The sequence below is a fragment of the Paroedura picta genome, chromosome 7 (assembly GCF_049243985.1).
Source record: "Paroedura picta isolate Pp20150507F chromosome 7, Ppicta_v3.0, whole genome shotgun sequence".
Taxonomy (NCBI): domain Eukaryota; kingdom Metazoa; phylum Chordata; class Lepidosauria; order Squamata; family Gekkonidae; genus Paroedura; species Paroedura picta.
Window position 1 is genome coordinate 35,775,870 of NC_135375.1, and position 25,949 is coordinate 35,801,818.

At 44.5% G+C, this 25,949-nt stretch overlaps 2 protein-coding genes across 5 annotated transcripts in view; one reads left to right on the forward strand and one right to left on the reverse strand.

Annotated features, from left to right (window-relative positions):
- Positions 1-10,310, reverse strand: part of BDP1 (BDP1 general transcription factor IIIB subunit) — a 60,820-nt gene extending 50,510 nt beyond the window's left edge. For 2 of the 3 annotated variants that reach the window (XM_077347444.1, XM_077347443.1), the window contains exons 1-4: positions 9,984-10,310; positions 5,347-5,896; positions 3,569-3,678; positions 1,879-1,932 (exon numbers count right to left, since the gene is read on the reverse strand). In XM_077347444.1, coding sequence (XP_077203559.1) covers positions 1,879-1,932; positions 3,569-3,678; positions 5,347-5,896; positions 9,984-10,186 — 917 coding nt within the window. In that variant the 5' untranslated portion in view covers positions 10,187-10,310. Of the gene's footprint in view, positions 1-1,033; positions 1,417-1,878; positions 1,933-3,568; positions 3,679-5,346; positions 5,897-9,983 lie in introns of those variants that run through there. The other variant, XM_077347445.1, reaches the window with a different exon arrangement.
- Positions 10,311-14,240: 3,930 nt separating this feature from the next.
- SERF1B (small EDRK-rich factor 1B) lies at positions 14,241-19,446 on the forward strand. Of its 2 annotated transcripts, XM_077347452.1 has the most exons (4): positions 14,296-14,395; positions 16,551-16,682; positions 18,536-18,644; positions 18,901-19,446. In XM_077347452.1, exons 2-4 carry the CDS (start codon positions 16,673-16,675, stop codon positions 18,971-18,973), a joined length of 192 nt encoding a protein of 63 aa, XP_077203567.1. In that variant the 5' UTR covers positions 14,296-14,395; positions 16,551-16,672; the 3' UTR covers positions 18,974-19,446. The 2 variants fall into 2 exon arrangements, with proteins under 2 accessions (XP_077203568.1, XP_077203567.1); XM_077347453.1 differs by lacking the exon at positions 16,551-16,682 and having other exon boundaries at positions 14,241-14,395.
- The last annotated feature ends 6,503 nt before the right edge of the window (positions 19,447-25,949 follow it).

Below are 25,949 nucleotides of genomic sequence, written 5' to 3' on the forward strand. Positions count from 1 at the left end.
GTTATCCAATTTTGGAACCCATTGTCATGGTTGTTGTTATGATTATTATGGTTCAATGTATATCCCTCCGTTATATGTAAACCACCCTGAGCCTTGTGGGAGGGTGGTACAGAAACACAATCAATCAATAAAAAATCTCCCCTCAAATTAAGAATTTGCACATCAGGAAGTAAAAATATGTCATAGCCTTTTTCAAAGTAAGTTTTCTACTTGCAAGGCGTTACTGGTGTGGAGGAATTTTGAACCACATCATCCTTTACTTAAAAGTCTGAAATGATACAGTCCATTTTACCACTCTATTATACTATTTGTGTAGGTCCACCGACAGTCTTATTGTACAGTAACATTCTATCTGAAGTGACTTTTTGAATGCACTTTGAAGAATCTCTATCAATCTGTGGCTGATAGAATGCAAAAACTAGCAAAATCAATTTTACAAATTTAATTATAGCCAACTATTAATTGTGGCTAAGGGCCAAAAGATCAGATGCTGTCTCCCCCTCACCCCTCATTTTGCACAGAAATTATTCTTGCTGCCATTAACCACAGGAGTAACAGTCATCTATCATTGTAGTTTCAGGTTTAATATACCATTGCTTCATGTGCTCTCTAGCATGTTTAACTATATAGTACTATATACTACATTTTTAACTATATTCTACTATATACTACTATTTATAAGGAAAGCAGCTTATATTTCAGTAAACAAATAAAGGCAAAGAAAGGGAGAAAAAGAGGGTAAGAGCACCTGAATATATTTCTTGTTTCTGACTCCTTAGTTTGACAAATGGCTGTTTGGCGCTTCTTCTAAACAGGCCTAGCAAAGTTTTAACAATCAGCAATTAACCGCAACAATATATCACCCAATACATTTTCTTCAGGAAAATATACTAGGACTAGAAATAGAGCCCGCTGTGATCTGAAGACGCTAGCGGGGCATTGGAGTCGTCTGGTGCAGCGGGAACGGAGTGGAGGCCGGGCGGTGGGTGGTGCGTGAAGTGGCAGGGAGTGGGCGCCCCGGGGCGCGTCCTACCTGTTCATGGAAGATCAGGCAGGAGCGCGCAGCAGGCGGGCGGGCGGGAGTGAGCTTGTGGCCTCGGAGGGCAGGAAGTAGCCTAGGGGCTCGTCGCAGGTCGTCCGGAGCAGGCGGGCGAGGTTCGGGTGGCGTGTGGGCGGGGTGGTCGTTGTCGGTGCTCCAGGACGGGGCGGCGGTGGCCGGTCCTGGACGCGTGGGCATGCGGGCGACGACTGGAGCGCTCTGCCGGCACGGCGAGTGGGAACGGGGATGCGGGCCCCTGTAAGTGTGGGCGGTGGCGTTCGCAGGCGCTCCCGGGCGCGGGCGGCTTGTCGTAGGCATCAGCAATGGAGGCGCGGTGGCAGGCGGCCGGGCAAGGGGCGCGGCCGCGGCTGGAGTCGGAGGGCAGCGGCGAGAAAGTGAATGGCGGCGGCGAGGCTGCAGCGCGCGGAGTCAATGGGGGGCGGAACGGGAGGCGCTTCGGGAGGTGCTTCGCGCCTCCTGATTCATCAGTCTGGCGGCAAGGGACCAATTGCGAGCTGCGCTACGCGTGGCTCGCAATTGGTCCCTTGCCGCCGGACTGACAATTGGAGGGCCCAATCAGCAGGCGCTTCATGCCTGCCGATTGGGCCCTCCAATTGTCAGTCCAGGGGAAGGGGCCTATCGGCACCCTTCCTCATCATGGACAGGGCCCGCCTTCGGTGCCCTTAACGGATTATTTAATCCACTCCGCAGGAGCAGTTAAAGATTATAATCTTTAGTGCAATCATATAGCTATAGAATATTAAACAAATTATAAATCTATCTATATTAATGATTAGACATGTAACCAATTCTATTTCCATAGAAAATACAAATATTACTCTTTTGCTTGGGTCGAAATCTTCTCCGATTTCTTTTCTTCCACCAAAGAAGACCTATATGATATCAGACATTTTTATTAATCATTTATTCAAATATAGCCTTCAAACATTTTGTCATAGTTTGACAGCAAACGATCTGCTCCCCCTATACATAAGCAAACCTTATTGACAAAACAGTTTTAAATGAAATACTAGTATTTAAATCCACTTATTCCCCTGGTCTATGGATTAACCCACCTGTCTATGAATTGTTCATGAGAACAGGCAAGGGCTAGGGATCCAGTTATCTGAAATTCCCAGATATCAGTCCCATATGGCCAGAACTTTAACTGTAATCTCCGTGTGATAGTCCACAGTTCAGGCAGAGCTCTTAGGGAAGTTTCTTCTGCACAGCCAAGAATAGCAACACAATTTAGAATAATTATACAACAATTACTAGAAATACTAATGATTCTAAAAGCTTTTAAGTGAAACAGAACTAGTGTGGGATAGCTTCAGAACTGAGGAGATGAGGCTCATGCTCACTACGCAATTCACTGGGTGACCTTGGGCCAGTCACTTTTTTTCAGCCCAACCAACATCAGAGTTTTTGTGAGGCCAAAGGAGGGAGAACCATGTCCTTCCACCCTTGAGCACATTAAACAAATCAGGGAGTATTATCTCATTTCTGAAAACTATTCTTCTAAACTAGCAACAGCACTATGTCCTTCTGTTAAAAGGCATGAGTGCTTTTTACATGCGAATCATAATAAGCAGCAGTAGCCTAATAACCATTCGATGCACGGGATTCCAAAACTCTCATTCATGTTTTCTTTCCCCCAATGAGGCAGAACATGATAAGGGCCTGACCTTCCATACATATGCGTGGAATCTAGGCTATGCATTTGGGCAGCCGAGGCAGGGGAGGATTCTGGAAGAAGACAGATATATTGGCTTGTATTCTAAGGAGCCATTCCATTTGTGCAGCAAAAGAACTGCTTTTTTTGCCAATTCCCTCTCCTCAGGCTGAGGACTTCCAGTTTGCTCCCCATGCCTTTGCTCTGATCTCACAAACCAGCAAGAACACAATTCCAAGGGACACAGAAAACTTAAGAAAGAAGAGGCTAGGAGGGAAGTTGCTTTCTTCTAGTACGTGAGAGCTCCCTAGGGGTTATGAAGCCTTTCCCAGACGTTTGGATGGCCGTTGACATCATTAGATGTCACTGGAGCTCACCTCCCCTATAACTCTACAGGCCTGGTCTCTTTCTCCACAACAAAAATGATAAATTATCAATTGATTGGCTGGCGCCCACATCTTACTTCCATGCCCTCTTCTCTGAAGGGACATATCATGACTTCTGGGGTTCCTCGTCTGAAAAATTTCAGGGGCTCCTCCACTCTGCTTGCACATCTTAGGAGTGCATGGGTGAATACACATGTGTGATGTTCTATCTACAATTTTTTTTAAAAACTACTATTACTGATACTATAGCGTAGTAGTACAAATATTTCACTTGGTCCAAGAGACCTGAGTTCAAATCTCCAGTGAGTAACTTAAGTCAATCATTCATTCTTAGCCTATACAGCTACCTACAATAAAGCAGCAGGGGCTATGTACGCCATCATAATATATTTGGAGGAAAAGCAGGATATCTGTGTCATTAATTAGCTAATTAAAGCAAATATTTTTACAATAAAAATATATACTTACTTCATGGGATTGTTTTCGGGCAGATAATATATGAAATCTCTCATAACCATTTTTGAACGATCTTCTGGCTTGTGTTTTTCAATTACTGGATATTTGGATTTCCGTTGTTGCTATACACAAACAACTGTTATTTGTATCGTGTTGGTTACAAGTTTACTTTAACAACTGGCAGCAATTATAAAAGTTAAAACAACTTTAACAAAGAAAAATGTTTCCCACTCTATCATTCAATTGTTTTCAGTTCAAAAGTTGGACTCTAGAATAATTAACAATATGAATAGCAATTAGGAGCCAAATATGTATTCTAACATAATATATAAGCAGAATAATATCTGCTTAGAACAAAGAGACACAGCAGTGAAATTAACAGAGCTCTGTTCAGCAGCACCTGTGCAAAGACACTAAGCAACACCATTTACTTGAAGGCTGAGGTTGACATTCTATATGCCATTGCTTGGGAGTAAACCCAGTAAGAAATCAGTGACACTTACCCATATTTGCCGGTGTATAAGATGACTGGGGGCATAAGATGACCCCCCAACATTTCCAATCAAAATGTAGAGTTTGTTACATTACATTACAGTACTATGTGCCACTATGGGCAGCTAAGTGCACCCGGCGTATAGGACGACCCCCCCACTTGGAGGCATGTTTTTCAGGGGGGGAAAGTAGTCTTATACGCCAGCAAATACTGTACTTCTTAAGACATACTATTTCAAACATGTTTACAGTTGAGATGTAACAAAGTGTCTGGGTTTGGAAGGTCCCCTCTGCCCATGAGTCACCATGGAAAGGGACTGAGAAGACAAAGTGAACTAACCCCCCCACACACACCTGCAAAAGCAGGAGGGCAGCAATCCAAGTGCAAGGCCATGTGCACAGTGGAACACAGACAAAGCAAAACTTGATAAGCCAGAGATGACCATACAGCAGAAGCTGCCTCTGGTCAAGGCTGCCAGGTGATCCATGGTGGCATGATGCTGGAAGTTCAAGCCAGAGATTGACAGCAAGCTGGGTTACCTCTATACAGCATCATCCACCCCAGGCTGAAGGTCACCAGATCAACTGATGGAGGAGTGAGCATTGTATTCACAAGGCCACCTGACAACCAATATAACTAGAAATTGCCAGCACTGCTCCCTCCATAAGGTGGCAGTCACCTATGGCTGAAGGCTGCTGGATGGTCGATGGGAAAAGGAGGCCGGGCCACCAAGTTGCATGCTCGGCGGCAAGTTTAGCCCTCAATATGTGGAAGGAACTGCCAAAGAATGCCTTCCTGTGGATCAAAGCACAGCAGGCCCCAACAGAGGATTGTCTGATTGTCTGTGCCTCCCACATGCAAATGCTGATCCCTGTATCCATTTGCAACAGCTTCCATGGAGCTTCAAGCTGAGTGGAGAAGTATGAATGTGACTACAGTGGCCCCCAACTTACCAGTGAGGCTGTACTTGAAGTTAAAATGTTTTACTTGATTGGCGCAGACAAAGGTGTTCCATTGTGCTGAAACCAAAATCAGAGTGGCTCCACTACCACCTCCAGCAGCCTCTTGTTTCCTGCCATACAGTAGCTGCTTATGGGCCACACAAGGGTCCTAGACAGGCCTGTTGCAACCCCTGGGCCTTGGGTCTGACAGCCCAGCCTGGCACATTCCAGCTATGGCCAGGGGAGGGAGGGGATGTTTGTAAGTGAGTGGGACAGGTATGTCATGAACCACACAACTATACAAAAAACCCATTGTCAGCTTCCTCATAAGAAGTTTGCAAAATACATTACCATACCTTTTCTTTCTTCAATTCTTCCTTGAGCAGCTGCCTCAGCTTCTTGGCTTTGACTATTTTCTCGTGATCAGAGCATATCTTATTCTCTTTTGCTGCCGCAGGTTTGACTTGTTGTATTTCCTCCTGAATCAAACTTTCTTGTGTAGGTCTCTCTTTGAGGGGTGAGGGCATGTTGTTCTGCTGGACTTCATCACTTTTAGTTGCTGATACAGACAGACAGGTCTCCTTAATAGATTTTTTAAATGGGGAAAATTGTGGTACTTGAGGAAGCGGCGTTTTCTTTTCAGGCAATATGGGGGATTTTTCAATATTAATCTTCTCACATGAAGGTGATTCTTTCTGAAGGGCAGAGTTACTAGGAGGAGGAGAACAAGGTACCTGCTTTTGAGAACATTTTGACACTGAACTGATAGCACGGCGTGCAGAAGGAGGTGCAACTCTTGGCTTAGCAAGATTGGGCATTGTGGATATTCGTTTTCGTCTCTGTAAAGGGATGTCTGTGCATTTACTACTATCTCCATCACCACTTGGATTGCCGGTCTTTTCATCTCTGAAAAAAAATTTTGGGAGGGAAATCTGTCATGAAATAAATCTGTCATTAAAAAGGCAGTTGAACTATTAATGGCTAAGTAAGTAGATACCCCAAAGAACAGCTAATCAGAGGAGTCATTTGTGAAAGCACTTATTTGGTTTAGATATAAAAATTAACCCAATAAAGATGAGGCTTCACATCTGGTTGAATGCAAATATATACTAAGAGGCCTAACCACTGTGTTTACCATTAATATCAGCAGTAGGCAAGCTCATTTTCACCTCTCATATGAAAGCATATCAGAAAAGGCACTACTATATATGTCAATAATGCAAACGTGAAAGAGCTTACCTTCATACAGATAACCCTTTTTAATACACCTTCTTACAGAAAACTTCAACTATAATTAAAAACCACATCTTATAATGTGAGATTTCTTCTATTTACAATATGCAACAGAAAGTAGTCTTAGAAAGACAGAAAGAAGGATTCAACCATTGCACAACCATAAAAAGCACAGCTCTGCTCAATACTCACATAATATTAGGGTGTTTTTTTAATAGCATATTGGCTATTTTCCCCATCTTTTGGTACAGGGACTGATATTAATGACAAACTCCATTTTAGTTAAGAACTCCTCGGTGTATACTATCCAAACTCAATGATTATTTTTTTCAATTAATAACTTTCAACCAGTCCTATGACTTCTTTGGACACTTTTAGAATCTGTTACATATTATTGAATTAACGTGGGAGTTAGGCACAACCTTCCATACACCTATGAAATACAAAATTTATACCCCTGCTTTTTAAAAAATCTGCATTCAGCTAAGAGCCGTGATTGTCTTTTTAGAAATTCATTTCAGACTAGATATTAAGCCCGCTGTGGCCAAAATACAGCGGGCCCTAGCATGATGGGTGGGTGAAGGGATGGGGCAAAGGAAGGAGGAAAAGGAGAAAGAGAGACAGAAAGACAGAAAGAAAGGGAGGAAGATAGAGACAGAAGAAGAGGGAGAGTAACAGGTAGCCAAAAGAGGCAGATGGAAGAGAGGGAGGAAGGGAGGAAGGGAAGGACAAAGGGAATGCTGGGAGGAAGGGAGGAACAGAGGAAGGTAGGTGGCCTTGGGACCTTCTGCTGGGGCCAGGGGCAGGCTTGGCTGCCCCAGGGCCCGGCAGAAGGCTCGGGACAGCGGGAGTGGGCTTTGTGGCCTTCTGGCGGGGGCAAGGGCAGGCGAGCCTGCCCCAGGGCCCGGCAGAAGGTTCCGTGGGCGAGGGGAAGCCGTGGGCGAGGGGAAGCTTCGCGGCTCCTGATTGGGTCCTCCGAGTTTTTATCACGGACAGGGCCCGCCCTAACTCCTCCCCACTTGCCCTTACTCCTTTATTCCTCCTGCTCCTCCAGAGCGGGGGGGGGGGAGGTTTAAAGATCATACTTTTTAATGCTATACCAGAGAAACTTTGAATATTTTATGCCAATAAAGGTACTCTGAATCTAAAATATATATTTTCCACAGTCTGATTGCCTGGAAATAATTTCCAGTATGTTACATAATTTTGCTGAGGAGATAGGAAGAGACAAATAACACTATTATTTTCAAATTATAATTGATTGAAACTCCTGGATTAAGTAATACTCATTAAATAAATAGACTTGTAAACAGACAACAATTTCTCCACTACTCAAATTTAATTAATAGTCCTCCTTTCTCTCTCCTAACAAAATAGTCACTAGTCATTGTTCCTTGACAAGTACCGCTTAAGAAGAAGGTACCTTCAGCAGTTCTAGTGAAGTCAACTAAAATGCTTACATCTATACATTCTCAAATCCAACACTATTTCTTCTCAACATCCATTGTTTGAAAGAACATAAACCATTTCTGTAAACAACTATAATGTGACATTTAGATGCTGGCATTCTCCACACTGTCAAAAGAAAATGAGTCTACAAGCTCAAAATCGCTGATAATCATTTATTATTTATTTATTTATTACATTTGTATACCACACTCCCCTAAGGCTCAGGGCTGTTCACTTGGAACAAAAAACAAAGAACAGTACATTGAACTCTGTAGCTACAAGCTAGTGATTCATTTTGCATGATGACAAACCTTCTAATGCTGTACGATGCATTAACAGAAATCTGATTACAGATAACATGTTTACCCATAGATTTAAACACAACTATGCAAATTTACAATATTTACCAACAGAAAGAAGTAGGCATTCATCATTACTCTTTCTCTAATGGAGAAATCAAACCTCTCAAATGTTACATTATAACTCAATCAGACTGTTTCCGCACTGGAGGCTTCGTGCCAGGCTGAAAGCTGGAATTTGAGCCGGGGCAGGTTGCGCTGCCTTTTTCTGCTCCCACATAGGGGAGCATTTGGCCTGGTGCACCTGGTCCACCCCGGATTTATGCTCCTGCACAGGAGCTGGGGCAGCAAAGTTCCCAGTGTAGAAATGGTCTTTAGACATCCATCAGCACACCTCCTCAATACCCAAGCATCCATAAAGATTTTCCATTCCCCGTACCACCCCATTCCATTAATTTTAATTTTAAAATTTCTATTTCATTGCAAAGTGTTCTCTTAAAGAGACAGATCTCATAGGACAAAGTAGTAGATACACAACTTCAATAAAATAATAGTTTCAATCATTTTCATAATATGACTAAGTCTACATTCATCAAGGATTTACCCTTGAAAAAGGCCCCAAACCATGCATAAATAACTATGGATACAGGTTATAACCTGCATGGTGATCCAGGTTCTCAAAAATGTATATCCTGGACTGGTGCAATTTTTTAATAAATCATTGCATATCTGAATTTCTAAAAAGATTCTGACAAAGTTCCTCATCAAAGGCTCCAATTAAATTTAGCAGTCAAGGGACAGAAAAATAGTTAAAATGTAGAAAGCACAGGACAGTTCCAATTAATAGTCACAATGAAAGGAAACAAATTATGACATGCCTCAACTGGGGTCATTGCTATTTATCTTGTTCATAAATGATGTGAAATTAGGGTGAATGGTGAGAGTGAGGATTTGTACATGACCGTACATTATTCAAGAAAGGGAACTTAGTCAACTGGATAGACAAAATAATCAGACTGCAAAGACATTGCCAAATCCAAAAACATTTAAAGCGTTTAAGTGATTCACATAGAATAATTTTTAAAAACCTAATTTTCCATAAACACAGATGAAGGCTGAACTGGCAACAAATGATCAGGAAAGACATCCCTGGATTGGGGTTAATCCATAATTCTGGAATTCACAGCTATAAAACAGCCTCCAGTTTGAATGGATTAAAAAAAACCCTAAAGAACAGAGAACTAGTTTATCAGTAGATAGCCAGTTTGGTGTATCAATAGAGAGCCAGTTTGGTGTAGTGATTAGGAGTGTGGACTTCTAATCTGGTGAGTCGCCATGGCGCTGATAAAGCTGCTTGGACCGAGCCGTGATATCTGGGCTCTCTCAGCCTCACCCACCTCACAGGGTGTCTGTTGTGGGGAGAGGAAAGGGAAGGCGATTGTAAGCCGCTTTGAGACTCCTGGTAGAGAAAAGCAGCACATATGAACCAACTCTTCTACTTCTAGATGTTTAGATAATGGCTTGACAAAACCTCCAGGTTCGGAGACAGTGCAAGAGGGCAACAGCAAGCGGATGCTGACGCCTTCTTTCCTTCCTATTGAGCTACCCGGCAGCATCTGGTTAATCGCTCTAGGAAAAGCTGTGCTGAACCAGACTGACCTTTTGCTGTACCGCACAGAGCTCCCTCAGCTCATTCTGCACCCGCTGGATAGAGCACTTCCACTGCACTTTAAAAGCAGACTTTCGCACGGGAAAATGCAGCTGCAAAAGCACACTGACAAGTGCATTATCCAACGCGTGCAGCGGATTCTTCTCAACTGAATTCCCCAGACCGATCCTAGCGGAAAGGAGCGCGCCTCCACCGAGTCACCGCACGCCGGAGAGGCAAGTGCGAACAAGACACAGCGCCTCTCCGGGCTTTTGTGGCTCATCCGCTTCCCGGTAGGCACAGGCTCAGTTTTACGGGAGAAGAAAAATAGGCGGTGCTGGAGCCAGAGGCCGGCCGAGCTCACCTGGTGGTGCTGCTGCTGCTACAGCCGTGCTGCAAGTCTTCGGCAGGCCCCAGCAGGGAATCCCCGCTCGCCTCAGCGGAGCAAGGGCTGCTTTCCGGGGCATGCTGAGCCGCCGGGCCCTCCGAGCTGCTCCCGCTGTTCCCCCGACCCGCCGCGCTCGCTCTCACGTTGGGCTTCACGCTGAACCTGGAGCGGCGGAACATGGCGGCGCGACGGAGAGGCTGCGACCCCAGCTAAAGCCCACCGTCGCCTTTCTCCTCCGGCCGGCGAGGCCGCCTCATGTCATCGGCCCGAGCCGGTCCAAGCCCCGCTCCCCGCCCTGCCTTGCCCCCCTCCCTCCCGGGGTCTGTCAGCTGCGGCGAGACAACACGCTGGCCACGTCATCACACGGCGACACCACAGCGACCAGAATGCTGCACCACGTGATCCAGATGCCGCCTACGTGTCGGACCTGCGGAAAGCGACGCTGCGGTGGAATCCGCCGTAGAAGTGCGAAGGGAGGGTGGCGGTGCGATACGCTCTGCAGCCCATTGGAGTAAAGGGGTCCGCTTGCCCGGCATTTGTGTTTCGGTGTTCTTAAACTCTTAACAGTAGGATTCTGCAGAAGTTCTGCTGAGGTCTAAATTTTTATTACAGGTTTTTTAATTACATAAAAAAGAGCAGAAATAATGCAAAGGAAAAGTTTGAAGGGATGGGAGCTGTTCGTCCGTCCAGCAAATAAATTGAAAGGGACGACAAAAATTTGGCCAACTACTACCATATTGCCCAAGTGCAGGAAAAACAGAATGCTCCTGTTTCCATCTTAGTAACAAACTTGCCAACCATGAACTTGCCTCCCTAACCTTTTAGAGTTCTTTGAGGAGGTAAACAAACACGTGGACAAGGCTCAGCGGTCATGGAATAAGAGGACAAGTCGTGTTGTAAATTAAAACTGGTTAATTAACAAGAAATAGAGTGAGTATAAACGGGCAGTGTTCTCAGTAGAAGGTGGTAAGCAGTGGGGTACTGCAGAGCTTGGTACTAAATAAGGTGCTTTTTTCAGTTTGTTCATTAATGATTTGGAGTTTGGAGTAAGCAATGCTTTGACTATATTTTGGGAGGACACTTAAGTTGTTCAGAGTGGTGAGAACCAGAGAGGACTAAGAGGAGGTCCAGAGGACTCTGTCAAATGGCCATCAAAATGGCAAGTGAGGTTCAATTTGGGCAAGTGCAAAGTAGTGCATATTGGAGCCAAAACTCAACTAAATATATATTAATGGGTCCAAACTGCCAGTAACTGACCAGGAGAAAGATCTTGTAGTTGACAGGTCACTGAAAATGTTTATTCAGTATGCAACTGCAATAACAAAGGAAAATGCTATGTTAGGGATTATTAGGAAAAGGACTGAAAACAAATCAGCCAGTATCATAATGCCCCTGTTCAAAATCTGTGGTGCAGTCTGATTTGGAATACTGTGTACAGTTTTGGTCACCACACATTTAAAAAAGATATTATATTGGGGAAAGTGCAGGAAAGGACAACTAAAACTAAACTTTGACATAATTTTCATGGATAAATTGTGGCGTAAATATTTAACTGATAGTGTTATCTCAAGTCTATAGTTTATATTTATTTTTGGATTTATATACCACCGTTCCCAATTGGGCTCATGGTGGTTTACAACAATAAAAGAATAAAACATAATAAAACCCCCATAGTTACCTTTGATTACATTACTAAAACTACTAAGACGGCAGGCGAAAAATAGTAATAAAATTACCCCAACACGGGTCAGGTTTCACAGGAAATGATGCTCAAGAGAGCTGCAGATGGCATGTCGAAGAGACAACCATGGCTTTGAAGGCACTCAGTATAACTGCTTTACTTCATGGCAGATACCTGAAATATAGCTGTCCAGATCAATCTCATTCGCAAACACAGCAATGTTCTCTTTTCCCTTTAAGTCATCTATGTTTTGAAATCTACCCATTATATTATATTATTACTCTTCTATTAGTAAATTAAAGAGAAACACTTGTTAAAATTAGGTGCATATTTGTTATTTATTTAAGATTCAACTTGTATCCCGCCACACCCAGGACCTGGCTAGTGGTAGCTAATAGTGTGAACCTGATAGCTGTGTTAATCTGAAGAAAGGAAGTGAGTATTACTAAAGTATGCTTCCTTTTCTTTCTTTCCATTTTGACATTGTTCAGAAAGCATGGCTATTCTTAACATAAGATAATAGTGCAAATCAATCCTGCCTTTTCTTCATGACTAACCAAGTTCAACCAGTAAATTGTTTTGACACAAACCTGCCCTTCACACAATTTTTCACATCACATTGATTCTTAGTACAGTCCTGAGAGGCTGTGCTTCCAGATGAAGAACTGGAAAAGCACACACAGCTAGTTGCATTTATATTCTAATCTGGGGCAAACTTTGTTTGTTGTACTTCCAACAACCTCCCAACCTCTTGTCCTACCACACAGATCTGGATTGAACATCTCCCAGGCTCAATGGGTAAAAGCCAGAACGACCTGGAACAAGTATTTAAAAAAAAAAAGAGTACTACAAAATGTATTACACACACTTGGGAACAATATTTTAGAAATGAAAAGGAGGAATTATTAACCCATACAAGGCCCCAAAGCCTCCATAACATCCAGAGCAAGCTGGAACGGGCATTAAACAAACAAGAGAGCTGCGAAAAATAAACCCCAAACAAACAGTGGGATGCATTACAGACATTTGAGAATAAAATTTTATTAACCTATGTCAGGACCCCTTCACCTTGCTGCTTATTCTCCTGTATCTCTTACACCTAAACAATCTATTTAGTGAGAAGCCAGTCACTGCACTTGAAGAAGTGTTCTAGTCCACGAAAGCATCTATGGCATTTTGTCAGTCTGTAAGGGGTCAGTATAATTCTGTTTATATAGAGAGCAAATGCCTGAACCTGTATATAGTTAGTTGCTCACATACCATTGATCAGTTGAAGCATGTTGATGATGGAAAGCAGCAGCAGGGGGAACCTCAGCCTCCAGGCCTTACCTTAGGAGTGGCCAAACTGTGGCTCTTCAGATGTCCATGGACTACATTCCCATGAGACCCTGCTGGCATGGTCTCATGGGAATCATAGTCCATGGACATCTGAAAAACCACAGTTTGGCCCACCCGTGCTGATGGTCCTCCAGGGCAACTTTATGAAGTGGGCCATCATATGAAGCAAGATGCTGGACTGCAGGGACCTCTGGTCTGATTCAGCAGACTCTTTTCCTCCACATAACAAGGGATAACAAGGTGGTGTAAAAATATATGAGATGTCTGTATAAGTATTTTGTTGTCAGTTTGGAAAACTGGAAAAAACGGATTCTCTGTTGTGTTCTCCAGATTCCGGAAACACTGAAAATGTGTTTATATTATGATTTAACTGTTTCTAAAGCTGGTTGAATTCAGCTCAAAATACTGTTAATATACAGTATATCTGATTTCTATCCCAAGGGAGAACACATGGGATCAATCTAGACTTTATTAGAAAGTAAAAGACTTGTACCTTCAAATTATAAACAAACCACATCATGGGAACCTATCCATTTTGGCCTCATTCTATGCAGGTTTACCTGGAAGTAAATTCCACTGTCAATTCCAAGTAAGTGCACATAGGCAAATGCAGTTCTATTACATGCTGTCAACAACAACTACTAAGAGAACAAAAACCAAATGAAAGCCTTGCATTTGTACTACCATAAACCTTTGTGGGCGAGATCCCATGCCAACAGATCAGTGGGTAGTAGCCCTTGAAAACTAATGCTACAGTACAGTTTGATGATTTTTATGCTTTTGTGTGCATGCACACTTCCTTAGATTGTATTGTCTCTGAGGAAGTGTGCCTGCACGCTAAAGCTCATCATCATACCTTGAATAAAACTTTGTGGGTCTTATAGGTGCCCCTGGACTCTAAATTTGTCCTGCTGCTTCAGACCAACACGGCTACCCACTTGATTCTCTCTTTTGTTTTGTAAAATCAGAGTCCAATAGCACCTTTAAGACCAACAAAGGTGCTACTGGACTGATTTTATTGTGCTATTTCAGACCAACACGGGTACTCATTTTAATCTCTCTTTTGTTTTGTTTCCGTCTGAAGCGATTCCCCTCGGCGGCCTCCTCCCTCCCCCCATATCGTAGAACAATAACAAAGCCACGCATCGAACCCCAGTTCTCAATACCGTCATGGGGGCGGAGCTAGGCGGGCAGAAGGCGTGGCCCGGCGTGGTGACGTCACAGAGGCGGGCCCCTACATAAACGGCGCCCCGGCGGGCGGGGCGCGCAGAAGGTTCTGGCAGTCGGAGCGGTTGGTGGGAGTTGTAAAGGCTCGTGCCGAACGGTTGCCGCCACCGCTACCGCTGGGGTTATTGTTTCGCCATGGCCCGTGAGTATTCGACGCGCGGCTCGCTGGCCGCCCCCCTTCCTAGGCCCGCTGGAGCTCGCCGCAGCCGCCCAGCCGGCCGCTGGTTCCCAGCGATGGTTGAGAGCGCCGTTGCGGCTGTGAGCGGTCAGGCCTGGCGGTGGCTCTCGGCCAGAGGGAGGCGCCGCTGCCTGTGGAGCGCGCCGCCTCTCCTGTGGGCGGCGATTGTGGAGGCAGAAGCTGGTCTAGCGGGTGGGGGTGGGGGGGGCGCTTAGCCGACCGAGGGCAGGGAGCAGACCACAGGCTCCTCTGTGTGGGCCAGGCGTCCCTTCCGCCTCCGTGGAAGCAGCCGCGGGGTGGGGCGGAGGGAGCCTGGCGCTGAGGCGGCAGGCGAGGCCTCCTGCCCTGGCGGGGGCCTCTTTCTGAATAAAGACGCGCAGGCTTCAGGCGTGAGAGGTTGGCGCTAAGGAAAGACGGGCCAAAGTTCCTGGGCCGCCTCTGTTGCCGTCTCCCATTGCTACGGCGCTTAGGGAGGCAGGCAGCTTTTCCCGGCGGTATCGGGTTGCAGTGCTGTCAAGAGGGGTCGGTCCTGAGGACGGCTGCTACTTCAGCTCGGCCCTTCTTGCGGAAGAGCTGCTTGGTGAGCATAGCGAAGGGTATTGGGGCGGTCTGGTAGCCTGGGGATTGGGGAAAGTGGTCTAAAACACCGATATTAACTAGGGCATGGGCAAATGGGTTTTCTATCCCTCGGGTTCTCTTGAAGGCTGGGCTGGGCTCTGTATGAAATGAAGTCTGAAGTGGAGCGGAAACAGAAGCTGCCGTTCAACCTGACTGCCCTATGTAGGGATGCTTGGGTTGCTTCTCTAACAAATGCTGATACTGTGGCTTTGTTGAAATGTCAGGTGGGTGTCATTGGTGTGACTTTTGCAGGCTTACTTGAAAGCCAGTTTTGTGGACTTCATCTTTCAAGTAATCATCTTGATTCTGGGTTAAGCATTGGTTTGGAACTATAACTTGAATAAAATGTATGGCTGTAGAAACAGCTTTGTTAACATTTTTAAGCAGTTTGTTGTACAGGTGGCTGCAGAGCAAACAGTTTGGTTTGTGTAAGGTCCAGTGTCTGAATTCATTGATTTGGCTAGGATCTGGCTCTCAAAGAAGCTACATTTTTAGTGTGCATAAACATGTTTACATTGTCTTCATAAAATGCTCAAAGAAACTATGTTGTGATGTTGCATTTTCTCTAGGAGATGAGAATCCTTGATTTGGTTGTGCTGATGCAAACAGACCAGTTTCAGCTCCTGTTGGTCCCTCTTCACTAGGAGAAGCATTTTAGGCCTGCAGTGGGCCTAGAGATAATATTGTACTCCATGGGCAGAAACAGCTCAGTCTGTAGAAATGTTTAGATGGATTTATTATAAATTAGGTAAGGTAAGTTGTAAGGTTGTGACTCAGTTCAGAGAATGCCATGGTTTATTTTAACCATGGTTAGTTTATGGAACAATATTTGGATTGCAGTCATTATAATCCTGGATTGCCTTCATTCTCTCTCCCACATAGATCAGGCTTGTATCCTGGTTTGCAAACAATGACTGGAAACAAATCAGGATATATTCAAATAGGTAGCCATGTTGGTCTGAAGTAGCACAATAAAATCAGAGTCCAGTAGCACCTTTAAGATCAACAAATATTTATTCAAAGCGTGAGCTTTTGAGAGTGATCTGAGGAAGAGTGCATGCACTCGAAAGCTCATGCCTTGACTAAATCTTTGTTGGTCTTAAAGGCGCTACTGGACTCTTTTTTTATTGGAAACAAATCAATTAGCTCAGGCAATAAAATATCAAACCAAAAGTTATAGTGAAGACTTAATTGTGGCTAATGAACTGATGTCCATGGTTTCATTGCCTGATTTGTTGGAGCCAACTAATAATAGTTAATGGGATGATCTGTCTTCAGTTGCTTGAACAAACCAAAGTTTAATTGAGCCATAGAGTCAGTGTTTTGCAGTAGCCCTGTGAGCAATGATGGCTTTTAACTTCGTTGTGGTGATGGAAATGTTTGCCTGGAAATCCTATGCTGGAATTAATCAGATTAAGTAAAATGCATTTAAGGAATTCACACTCTTGACTGGAGGCTGCAGCAGTTCTATTTTCTTGTTAAACATCTTTACTCTGCTCAGGTTTGGCCTCACTTGGAGTACTGTGTTCAGTTTGGGACACCACAATTGAAGAGGGATGTAGACAAACGAGCGTGTCCAGAGGAGACCAACAAAGATGGTGAGGGGTTTGGAGACCAAGATATATGAAGAAAGGTTGGTCTGTTTAGCCTGGAGAGGAGGTGACTGAGAAGGGATCTGATAACTGTCTTTAAGTATTTAAAAGGGTGCCATATAGAGGATGGAGCAAAGTTCGCTCTTGCCCCAGAGGGACAGACCAGAACCAATGGGATAAAATTAATCCAAAAGAAATTCTGTCTAAACATCCAAAAGAAGTTTCTGACAGAATGATTTCTCAGTGGAAGAGGCTTCCTTGGGAGGTGGTGGGTTCTCCATCTTTGGAAATGTTTAAAACAGAGGCTGGATAGCAATCTGACAGAGGCTGATTCTGAAGGTTCAAGGGGGTGGCAGGTTACAGTGGATGAGCAATAGGGTTGTGAGTGTCCTGCATAGTGCAGGGGGTTAAACTAGATGACCCAGGAGGTACCTCTATGATTCCAACTCTATGATTCTATGTGATGCATAGGTCTGCTATACACACCCAATTGCACACATTATAAGTAAGTGTATACAGTTATGTGTCCTATGGAAAGCATCATTTTGGTGACTATAGTGTTCAGTGTATTGTGGTAGGTGTCCACAATACAAAGCTAAGTAGTGATAAGAATCTGTGAAACACAGATGAAAGTATACAGTACTGTAGCAGTTAATTTTTTCAGTAAATAAAGATTATGGGAGGACTGGAAGTAGCGCAGTTAAACTGAGAAGTATGACATAAGGTTCTTGTAACATAGCAGGAAAAAATTATCAGGGCATCATTAGATCTGATTTTCAACACGACAGATTTATAGTTACATATTGGGGCTGTATACAGGGAAGGGAGATCGTTATGAAAACACGATGGGACACCCAATTTTGCAGTAAAATCCAGATTCTTGGAAAAAGAGGTTATAACAAAGTCCCAAATGGAGAATTGTGTGCAAAAGTGCAGATAATGTTTACCCTATAGACCAGTGATCCCCAACCCCCGGGCTGGTGCCGGGCTGCAAAGGCCTCAGCGCTGGGCCACGGCTCCCTCTCCCCCCCCCCCACCCACAGCGAGAAGCTCGCCAGGCTGCGAGCAAATTGGCCGTCGAAGCAGCTGATTAGCTTGCACCCCGGCAAGCTTCTTGCTTCAGGAGGGGTGGGGGAAGAGGGACCCACGGCTGCCGGCATGCCGTCGGCGCAAACGCGCATGCATGGACTTGCCGTGCATGCATGTTTGCATCTGGCAGGGCCGCAACCGCGCATTCATGGCAGTTTTGCGCATTTGCGACATTGCCACGCATGCTCATTTGCGCTACCGACTGCACATGCGCAAAAGTGCCGCGCATACGTGTTTCCGACCCTGTCGGACGAAAACACGCATGCATGGCAAGTCTGCTTATGCGCGGGACCCCGGGTTGCCCTCTTCCCCCACCCCGTGGCAGCGGTCCGCAGCCACGGAAAGGTTGCAGACCGCTGCTATAGAGGACAAAGTTACTAATATGGATTCACTGCTGATGAGCTAGTTCAAAGGAACAAGAAGGGGTGAAAAAGTATGAAATATTGACTCTCCCACTGCAAGTATCCTGGATCCCTACTTATATGTTCCTAAAGCACTCTGGTGCCTTTGTCTCAGGTCTTATTACTGAAAGTGACATCTTATAACTATGTATGGATATCTAGGGGAGGAAGTGCAATATCAGGGGTAGTTGCATGTTGAACCATGGAGCAGATTGACTATTTGGTTTCAGAGTTATTTTTGTCTCCTTTTGATGCACTTAAGAATCTATGTAGGGCGGTTGTGGCATATTGACAGCAGCCTTTGTTATGCAGCTAATGGGTATGACACTTTTGACCCTAATGTAATATTAAAGTACCTGTAAGTAAAGTACTTGGTACATCCTTTTCACTGTTTGTACTTATAGGTGGGAACCAGCGTGAACTTGCTCGCCAGAAGAACATGAAGAAAACACAGGAACAGAACAAAGGAAAAAGAAAAGAGGATGCTCTGTCTGCTTCTCAGAGGAAACAAAGGTAAGTTGCATGAAGTTCTAACTCTTAATGTGTATCGATCATCAACATTGAATGATTGTGATTTTATCTTTAACTCCTGATGGGGGTTAAAATGAAACTGTCTTGAGCAAGTATTCGCTGAATTATAATCTGGTGAATTGTGGAAGCTTGAGTTTTAAGAAAAATGGATTTCTTAAAAAGCATGCCTTATCTATTGATTTAACTGCAGAAGTAGAATTTATAAAAATACAGAAACTCTTTGTCTTTTTCTTTACAGAGATTCTGAAATAATGCAGCAAAAGCAGAAAGCAGCTGATGAGAAGAAGACTGTTCAGACAGGAGCAAAATAGTTTATGGCTGAAAAAAGACCTAAATATGCTGCAGTGCATCTTGAAATAATAGGGCCTAAAAAGACATATTTGTAAAAGTAGCCAGCCATTAAATGGTTAATGTTTATCTTTTCTTTGCTCACTTGTCCAGTATGCATTTATTTTAGAACTTTTGGTTAGTATAGTGCAGTTGCAGCTGACTTGGCTTTAATTGAATTACTAGAATATCTTCCAATAAAATTGGGTTCTCAATTCCCTTTGCATGTCTATTAGTAATGGTAGCAATAGCTTGACTGCAGTTTTCATTGTTAAAATGTTGGCTCAGTAAATGGCTTGTGTAACTGTACCAGTTATCAAATATGCAGGTAAACTGGGGACCTTTTAACATTCAGAGGTGGTATACCTAAAAAGCCCAGTTCTCTGTACTTTCCAATTTGTAAAGGTCAGCTGTAAAGTTAATCTAAATTATTTTTACAATAAAAATGTTGCATGAAGTATTGTGTAGTTTGGAATGGGTGCTCAAGACAGGTGTAATGGGCTTTCGTTATTGCTGACCTTTTGACATTATCTGGAGTTATTGGGTGAGCACAACCAAACTATTTTAAAGCCCTGTTTTGTCCAGCATGAAAACTCCTCATTTTTAATTACAACTGAACAACGTTCCCTAAATACATTGTGTAAAATTTCCACTTAAAATCCAGTATAAATGAAAATCTAAACTTTATCATTTGACTAAGGTTGATTAATCATAAGAATGGCAGCCAAGTCCTAATAAAATCAGAGCCCAATAGCACCTTTAAGACCAACAAAGATTTATTCAGGGTGTGAGCTTTCAAGTGCAAGCACTCTTTGTCAGACTTTACTCATATACTTTGTCATAAATTCTTTGTTTCTATAGCAGCTTTTAGCAAGCTTGAATCTCTCTCATGTTGGAGTTAAGTCCAAGTAGGACTACACATGAGGCAGAAGAATGTCACTTAACTAAAAATTAAATGTGGTTACTCTTTGAGCCCTGCTGTTTGTTTCAAACAAGAGAGATTCTTGAAGTATATTTGCAGATAGGAGTCTGGGGCACTTCAAGAAAAATTTTCTGGGCCCTGTAGTTCTAAGTCCATATATTAAAAGATACTAAGTTGATGAGTTCTGTCTTAGTATGCACTGAGCACTCAAATTAGCATCCTTCAGGTATGAACATTAAAAAAAATAGCAATTCTGTGGAAGCACAGCATTCAATAATCTTAATGTAGAATTTGTCCAGTCACCTTACTTCTTTAATGTTAAATACAAGTATTGTCATTCCATGGGTTTATCTGTCTACTCAGTTCATGCTTCCCTTCTGTGCCACACCTGTCTGGACTGTAAATAGAAGATAGCGTGTGTTGTCCGATGAATGAAAATTGCTTGTCAACCTTTCAAGTACGTCTGCCCTCTTTTTGGGAAGTGCCGGCAGCATGTCTAACAGTTCAGCGTTACAGAAAACAGCTGTGAATTGGCAGAGGGGAGTAGTTCTAGCACACGATTCCCTTAATTAGGCTGTTTGCAAAGAACCTTTCCTAAATCAGCTGTTTATATGTGAAGCATGAGTGTTGTGCTGGAGGTAGCTGCTGGTTGGGTATCCCTAATGCAGGGATTCCCAACCACAGGGGTCCACAGAAGCTCCAGAGGCAGTTTGCAGCCTTTCCCCTCTTGCCTTAATGGACTTGGCCACAAGTGAGGGAACTGGCCACCTCTGTCCAGAGAGCTTGGTAGGTATGCTGTGGGTGCAAAAATCAAGGGTGGGAGTCAGTTGTGACGTGGAATGGGTTCTTGGCTCCTGCCCTGGCTTATATGAAGTGGAGCTGCTGTAGTAGTATTACAGGCAGGGGAAGGGAGCAAAAGAAGTGTAAAGGGTGCTGGTGGTGATGGCACTTCAGGTCATGGCAAGGAGGTGTGGCCAGCTGACATAACTTCTGAGGTCCTTGAAGCCTGAAAATTTATTTCAGGGACTCCTCCATGGTCAAAAGGTTGAAAAAGCCTGATCTAATGTATGTTAAATGTCTTGCAAATACCAACCATAAAACTTCTCAAAATGAAATTCAACGACAGCCAAGATCTTGCCATGAATGGAATCAAATGAGGTAAGTTTGCAGCATGCCATAAAGTACAGCAGGCATGCTGCTCAAATGCACTATAACAAACCAAGCCCCAGATATTTGAACAAGTATGCCAAAACCTAGTAGGTTTCCTATGGACCTGTGATCTCATGCAGTCATAGAACTTACTTTTGAATACAGATTAGTGTGCTCTGCTCTGTCATTCAGCTGTTCTATGGGCTTTCTGCAAACCCAGTTTAAAGGGACTGTATTTCCTTTCAAAAGGGTTGCTGGGGCACAAACCAGTTCAGTCACTAACTATGTTTTTAAGGTTTATGCCCATCCCTACCTCTGAATAAATAGGCATAGGGATTGATTACAAAAGTTACTGTGTGTAGTAATATATATCAGTCCAATCCCAAAAGTAATGATAAGTATTCCATACTTCCCTGAACAGCAAGAAAGGGTAGCTTTGAATTAGGTAAAGAGTTGGAAGCTTGTATGCTAATATATTGGTATACTACTCAAAACAAGTAGGGTCCTGAAAACACAGACTATAATTGTGAATTTTGCACCCTTTTTTCAAAGAATGACATCTCAAGGATGCTTATGTTTTGGAACAGAACTGTCACTCTGTGTTTTAAATGAGGGAGTACAAATGACTGAAGCTACCATGTGGATATTTGCTGCCACCTGTGACTACAAGATGTGAAGCAGTCTGACAGATCTACTTCAGCTTGTAGGTTGCACACTTCATTCAGAAAATAGGAGTGTGGCTTACTTAGGATCTAGCTGACACATAACCCAGTCTTTTTATAACCCAAGTGATCTAGCAGCAATGCAAGTGCTCTTCAGAAGTTTTAATTTTAATTTGGGAAAACAATAAGGATAGGTAAATGCAGTTCCCTGCAAGAGAAATACAACGGGAAGCTTTCGTGTACACAGGAGAATGTAACAGTTATACATAAAACAACTTGAATAAACTCAGTCCCCATATTCTAAGCCATGTTGCCCTGACAAGGAGTCTTCTTCCTTGCCTGCTCTTGGGAAAGACACTCCCTTCAGAGTGCTATCATTTTTCTGTAATCTAATGCACACACTTGCATAGAGAGGTGTTCTTTTCATATTCCAGGTGGTAAGCCAATCAGCTGATGGCTTTTGGAGAAAATCTAAACCCCTCCGTGCCATGGTGGTGTTTACTTGCCTGCTAGATTAGCTGCCCAATGGTAGTCTCATTCTTTCTCACTGTACCTCAAGGCAGATAACAAGATTAGAACTTTCAAACAGTAAACTAATTACCAAATATAAGTAATTACCAAATATAACAGTGAATTATAAGGCAACAAGACAAGCAACGCAGGAACCTCAGGCGCACAGATGGAGATTGCACTGAATGTGAGAAAATGACTGCAATACTGAGAAATGCATAGATGCATTAAGAGCCTCATTATTCATGGTTCACTGCCTAGAATCTCAATGTTGAACATATGATAGAATTGAATTTTTCAACCATCCTGACTTTTGTTTAAGAGGGCAGCAGTTCTTAGGGGCTATGCCTATTATGGTGGGGATGGAAAGCAGCATTAGACATGGTGAGGGGCAGTATATAAATGGAATTAATAAATAAAGATTGCAGCTGTCTTGGGACTGACCTGCGAGTGGGGTTTTCAGAGCAAGAGACTAATAGGTGGTTTGCCTTTTGTACAGTGACCTTTGACTTTCCTGGTAGGCTCCCATCTACACATTAACTAGGGTTGACCTTAGCTTCCAAGGTAGGAGGAGATTCACCTATCCTAGCCTATTAGGTTAGGCTTCTGCCCCACCTAAAATTGTATAACTAGAAAGGTAGCCATGTTACAGCCAATCAGTGCCTTTGTAAACATAGTAAGCCGGAGGGCCACAGTCCTCTGGCCCTACCCTATAACAACCACCTCCTCTATATCATTCAGTTTTGTTTGGGTCTTGTATAATATCTGTCTGTACCGATCAGATATCCTGTTCATGTCAGTGCATACGTTTTCCAACAGTAAAAAGTAAGAGTTCAGTAGCACCTTAAAGACTAACAATATGTGGCAGGGGGTGAGTTTTTGTGAAGAGTGAGCGGCATTCATGTATAGTGTAGCTAGGACAGCTGAGGAGTATCCTGCAGCCAGGCAAGTGACTTGGAAATGGTTTGTCATTTCCTGAATCTGTCATTTTATTTATTTATTTATTTATTTATTTATTTAGATTTATATACCGCCCTCCCCGAAGGCTCGGGGCGGTTTACATTAAAACTAATCAACGATACATGAAACAGTCTTCGTTAAAACATACAGTAATTAATAACAGTGGTTGTAACCATATAACAGAATAATGTAACAGTATAACAATATAATAAAATAATATAACAATGGAACGGTGCAATACCACAACAGGTCCAGAGCGCTCTGGTGGAGTTCTGGGAGGAAGGGGGGAGATGGGGCCCTTCATTCGCTGTTGGTTGTGCCTGGTCTCAACCAAATGCCTGGCGGAGGAGCTCCTTTTTGCAGGCCCTGCGGAACTCTTTAAGCTCCGTCAGGGCCCTGATCTCCTCCGGGAGCTCGTTCCACCAGGTGGGGGCCAGAACAGAGAATGCTCTGGTCCTGGTCGAGACCAGGCGGACTTCTTTAGGGCCAGGGACCATTAGCCGGTTGGTGGCGGTGGAGCGCAGAGCTCTTTTAGGGGCATAGGCAGGGAGGCGGTCCCTCAGGTACACTGGGCCCTGACCGTGAATGGCCTTGAAGGTAATTACCAGAACCTTTAGTCTGATCCGGAATTCAACTGGCAACCACTCCAGTTGGTGGAGAATGGGCCGGATGTGGGACCTCCACGGTGTTGCTGTGAGGATCCTGGCCGCTGCGTTTTGGACCAGCTGTAGTTTCCGGGTCAAGGCTAAGGGCAGGCCTGCGTAGAGCGAGTTACAGAAGTCCTGTCTAGAGGTGACCGTCGCATGGGTCACTGTGGCTAGGTGTTCCGGGGCCAGGTAGGGCGCTAGTAGTTTGGCTTGGCGGAGATGGTAAAATGCCAGCCGCGCTACCTTTGTGATCTGGGCTTCCATTGTAAGGGAAGTATCCAGAATCACGCCTAGGTTCCTGGCGGAGTGAGCCGTAGAGAGCTGTACTCCATCCAGGGCAGGCAGGCACGCTTCCTCGCATGGGCCCTTCCTACCCAGCCACAGGACCTCCGTCTTTGAAGGATTGAGCTTCAGACGACTCTGCTTCAGCCATCTCGTCACTGCTTCCAGGCAGCTGGCTAATGCTTCTGGGGGGGAGTCAGGGCGGCCATCCATCAGGAGGAAGAGCTGGGTGTCATCGGCATATTGATGACAATCCAGCCCAAACCTCCATACCAGTTGTGCGAGAGGGCGCATAAAGATATTGAATAGGATAGGAGAGAGGACCGCTCCTTGTGGGACTCCACAAGTAAGTTGACGACGGTCTGATGTTTTGTCTCCAATTGCAACCCTCTGTCCACGATCCCGGAGGAAGGAGATCAGCCATTGGAGGGCTGTCTCTCGTATTCCGGCATCGGTGAGGCGGCGAGCTAGAAGCTCATGATCGACTGTGTCGAACGCTGCTGAGAGGTCTAGTAATATCAGCAGTGCCGACCCGCCTCGGTCCAACTGGCGACGGAGGTCATCCGTCAGGGCGACTAGCGCTGTCTCTACCCCATGGCCAGGCCGGAAACCTGACTGGGATGGGTCTAGGACCGAAGCTTCTTCCAGGTACTCTGTTAGTTGGTTTGCGACAGCCCTTTCAATCATCTTCCCCAGAAACGCTAAATGCGAGACGGGTCGATAGTTGTTGGGCTCTCACGGGTCTAAGGATGTTTTTTTCAGCACTGGGCGTACCACAGCCTCTTTCAGTCCCTCTGGGAATTCTCCCGTTGTGAGAGATAGATTGATTATCTCCCGGAGGGGGCCCTTTATCCTTATGTCCGCTGTTCTTAGGAGCCAGGATGGGCAAGGGTCTAGTGGGCATGTGGTTGGCCTCGCTGTTGCTAGTATCCTGTCCACTTCGGTCAGCGTGAGTCGTCTGAAGTTACTCAAGGTATTCTCCAAAGACGGCCAAGGGGGCTCTAGTTCATGACCCCTTGTTCCTTGGAAGAACTATGACCCAATTCCTCGCCGGTCTTCCATCCAAATACTAACTCAGGTTGACCTTACTTAGCTTCTGAGACCCGATCGGGTCAGACATATCTGGGCTAGTCAGAAGTGACCAGTGACTCACATAAGTTCATACCCTGCCACACATTTTGTTAATCTTTAAGGTGCTACTGAACTCAGGTCAGGGGTAGTCAAACTGGGGCCCTCCAGATATCCATGGACTACAATTCCCATGAGCCCCTGCCAGCATTCACGACAATGGAATTGTAGTCCATGGACATCTAGAAGGCCGCAGTATGCCTACCCCTGTCTTAGACAATCAAACAAGAAGTGGAAGCACCCACTATAACTCTACCTAGGAAGAACTAGCCCCATATGCCCTCCAGCCTGCTCATTTCTTCCCTGAGCTAACTTTTACACTTTCCCAATTAAAATGTTATCGTATAAGGTAAAACAGTACAATCCGGTTCATATTGTCTATTTAATTACGAGTAGCTAAAATGAGATTTGGAGTTAAGCCTGCGTATTGAATAGCCCCGTCCGCCCGTGGTCTCGCCCAGGCAAAATGCCGTTTTAATGTCGCCTGCGCAAGAAAACAGCCGGGCCTCGTTGCAATGAAGGGCTTTTTAAACAAAAACTGAGTCAAAGTTGAAGTCACAAGTGGCCGTTCTCGACGGGTGGCACGAAGCCCCAGCGACCGCTGAAGGGGAGGCGCGCCCATCAAGCGCCGAGGCCTCCCGGCCCTCCCGGCCCAGCCCGAGCGGCGGCCCCCGAAGAAAGAGCCTCTGCGCCGGTAGCT

Coding starts and splice junctions, on each gene's coding strand:
- SERF1B (XM_077347452.1), top strand. Junction 18,645..18,900: donor GCTTCTCAGAGGAAACAAAG/GTAAGTTGCATG, acceptor TTTTCTTTACAG/AGATTCTGAAATAATGCAGC.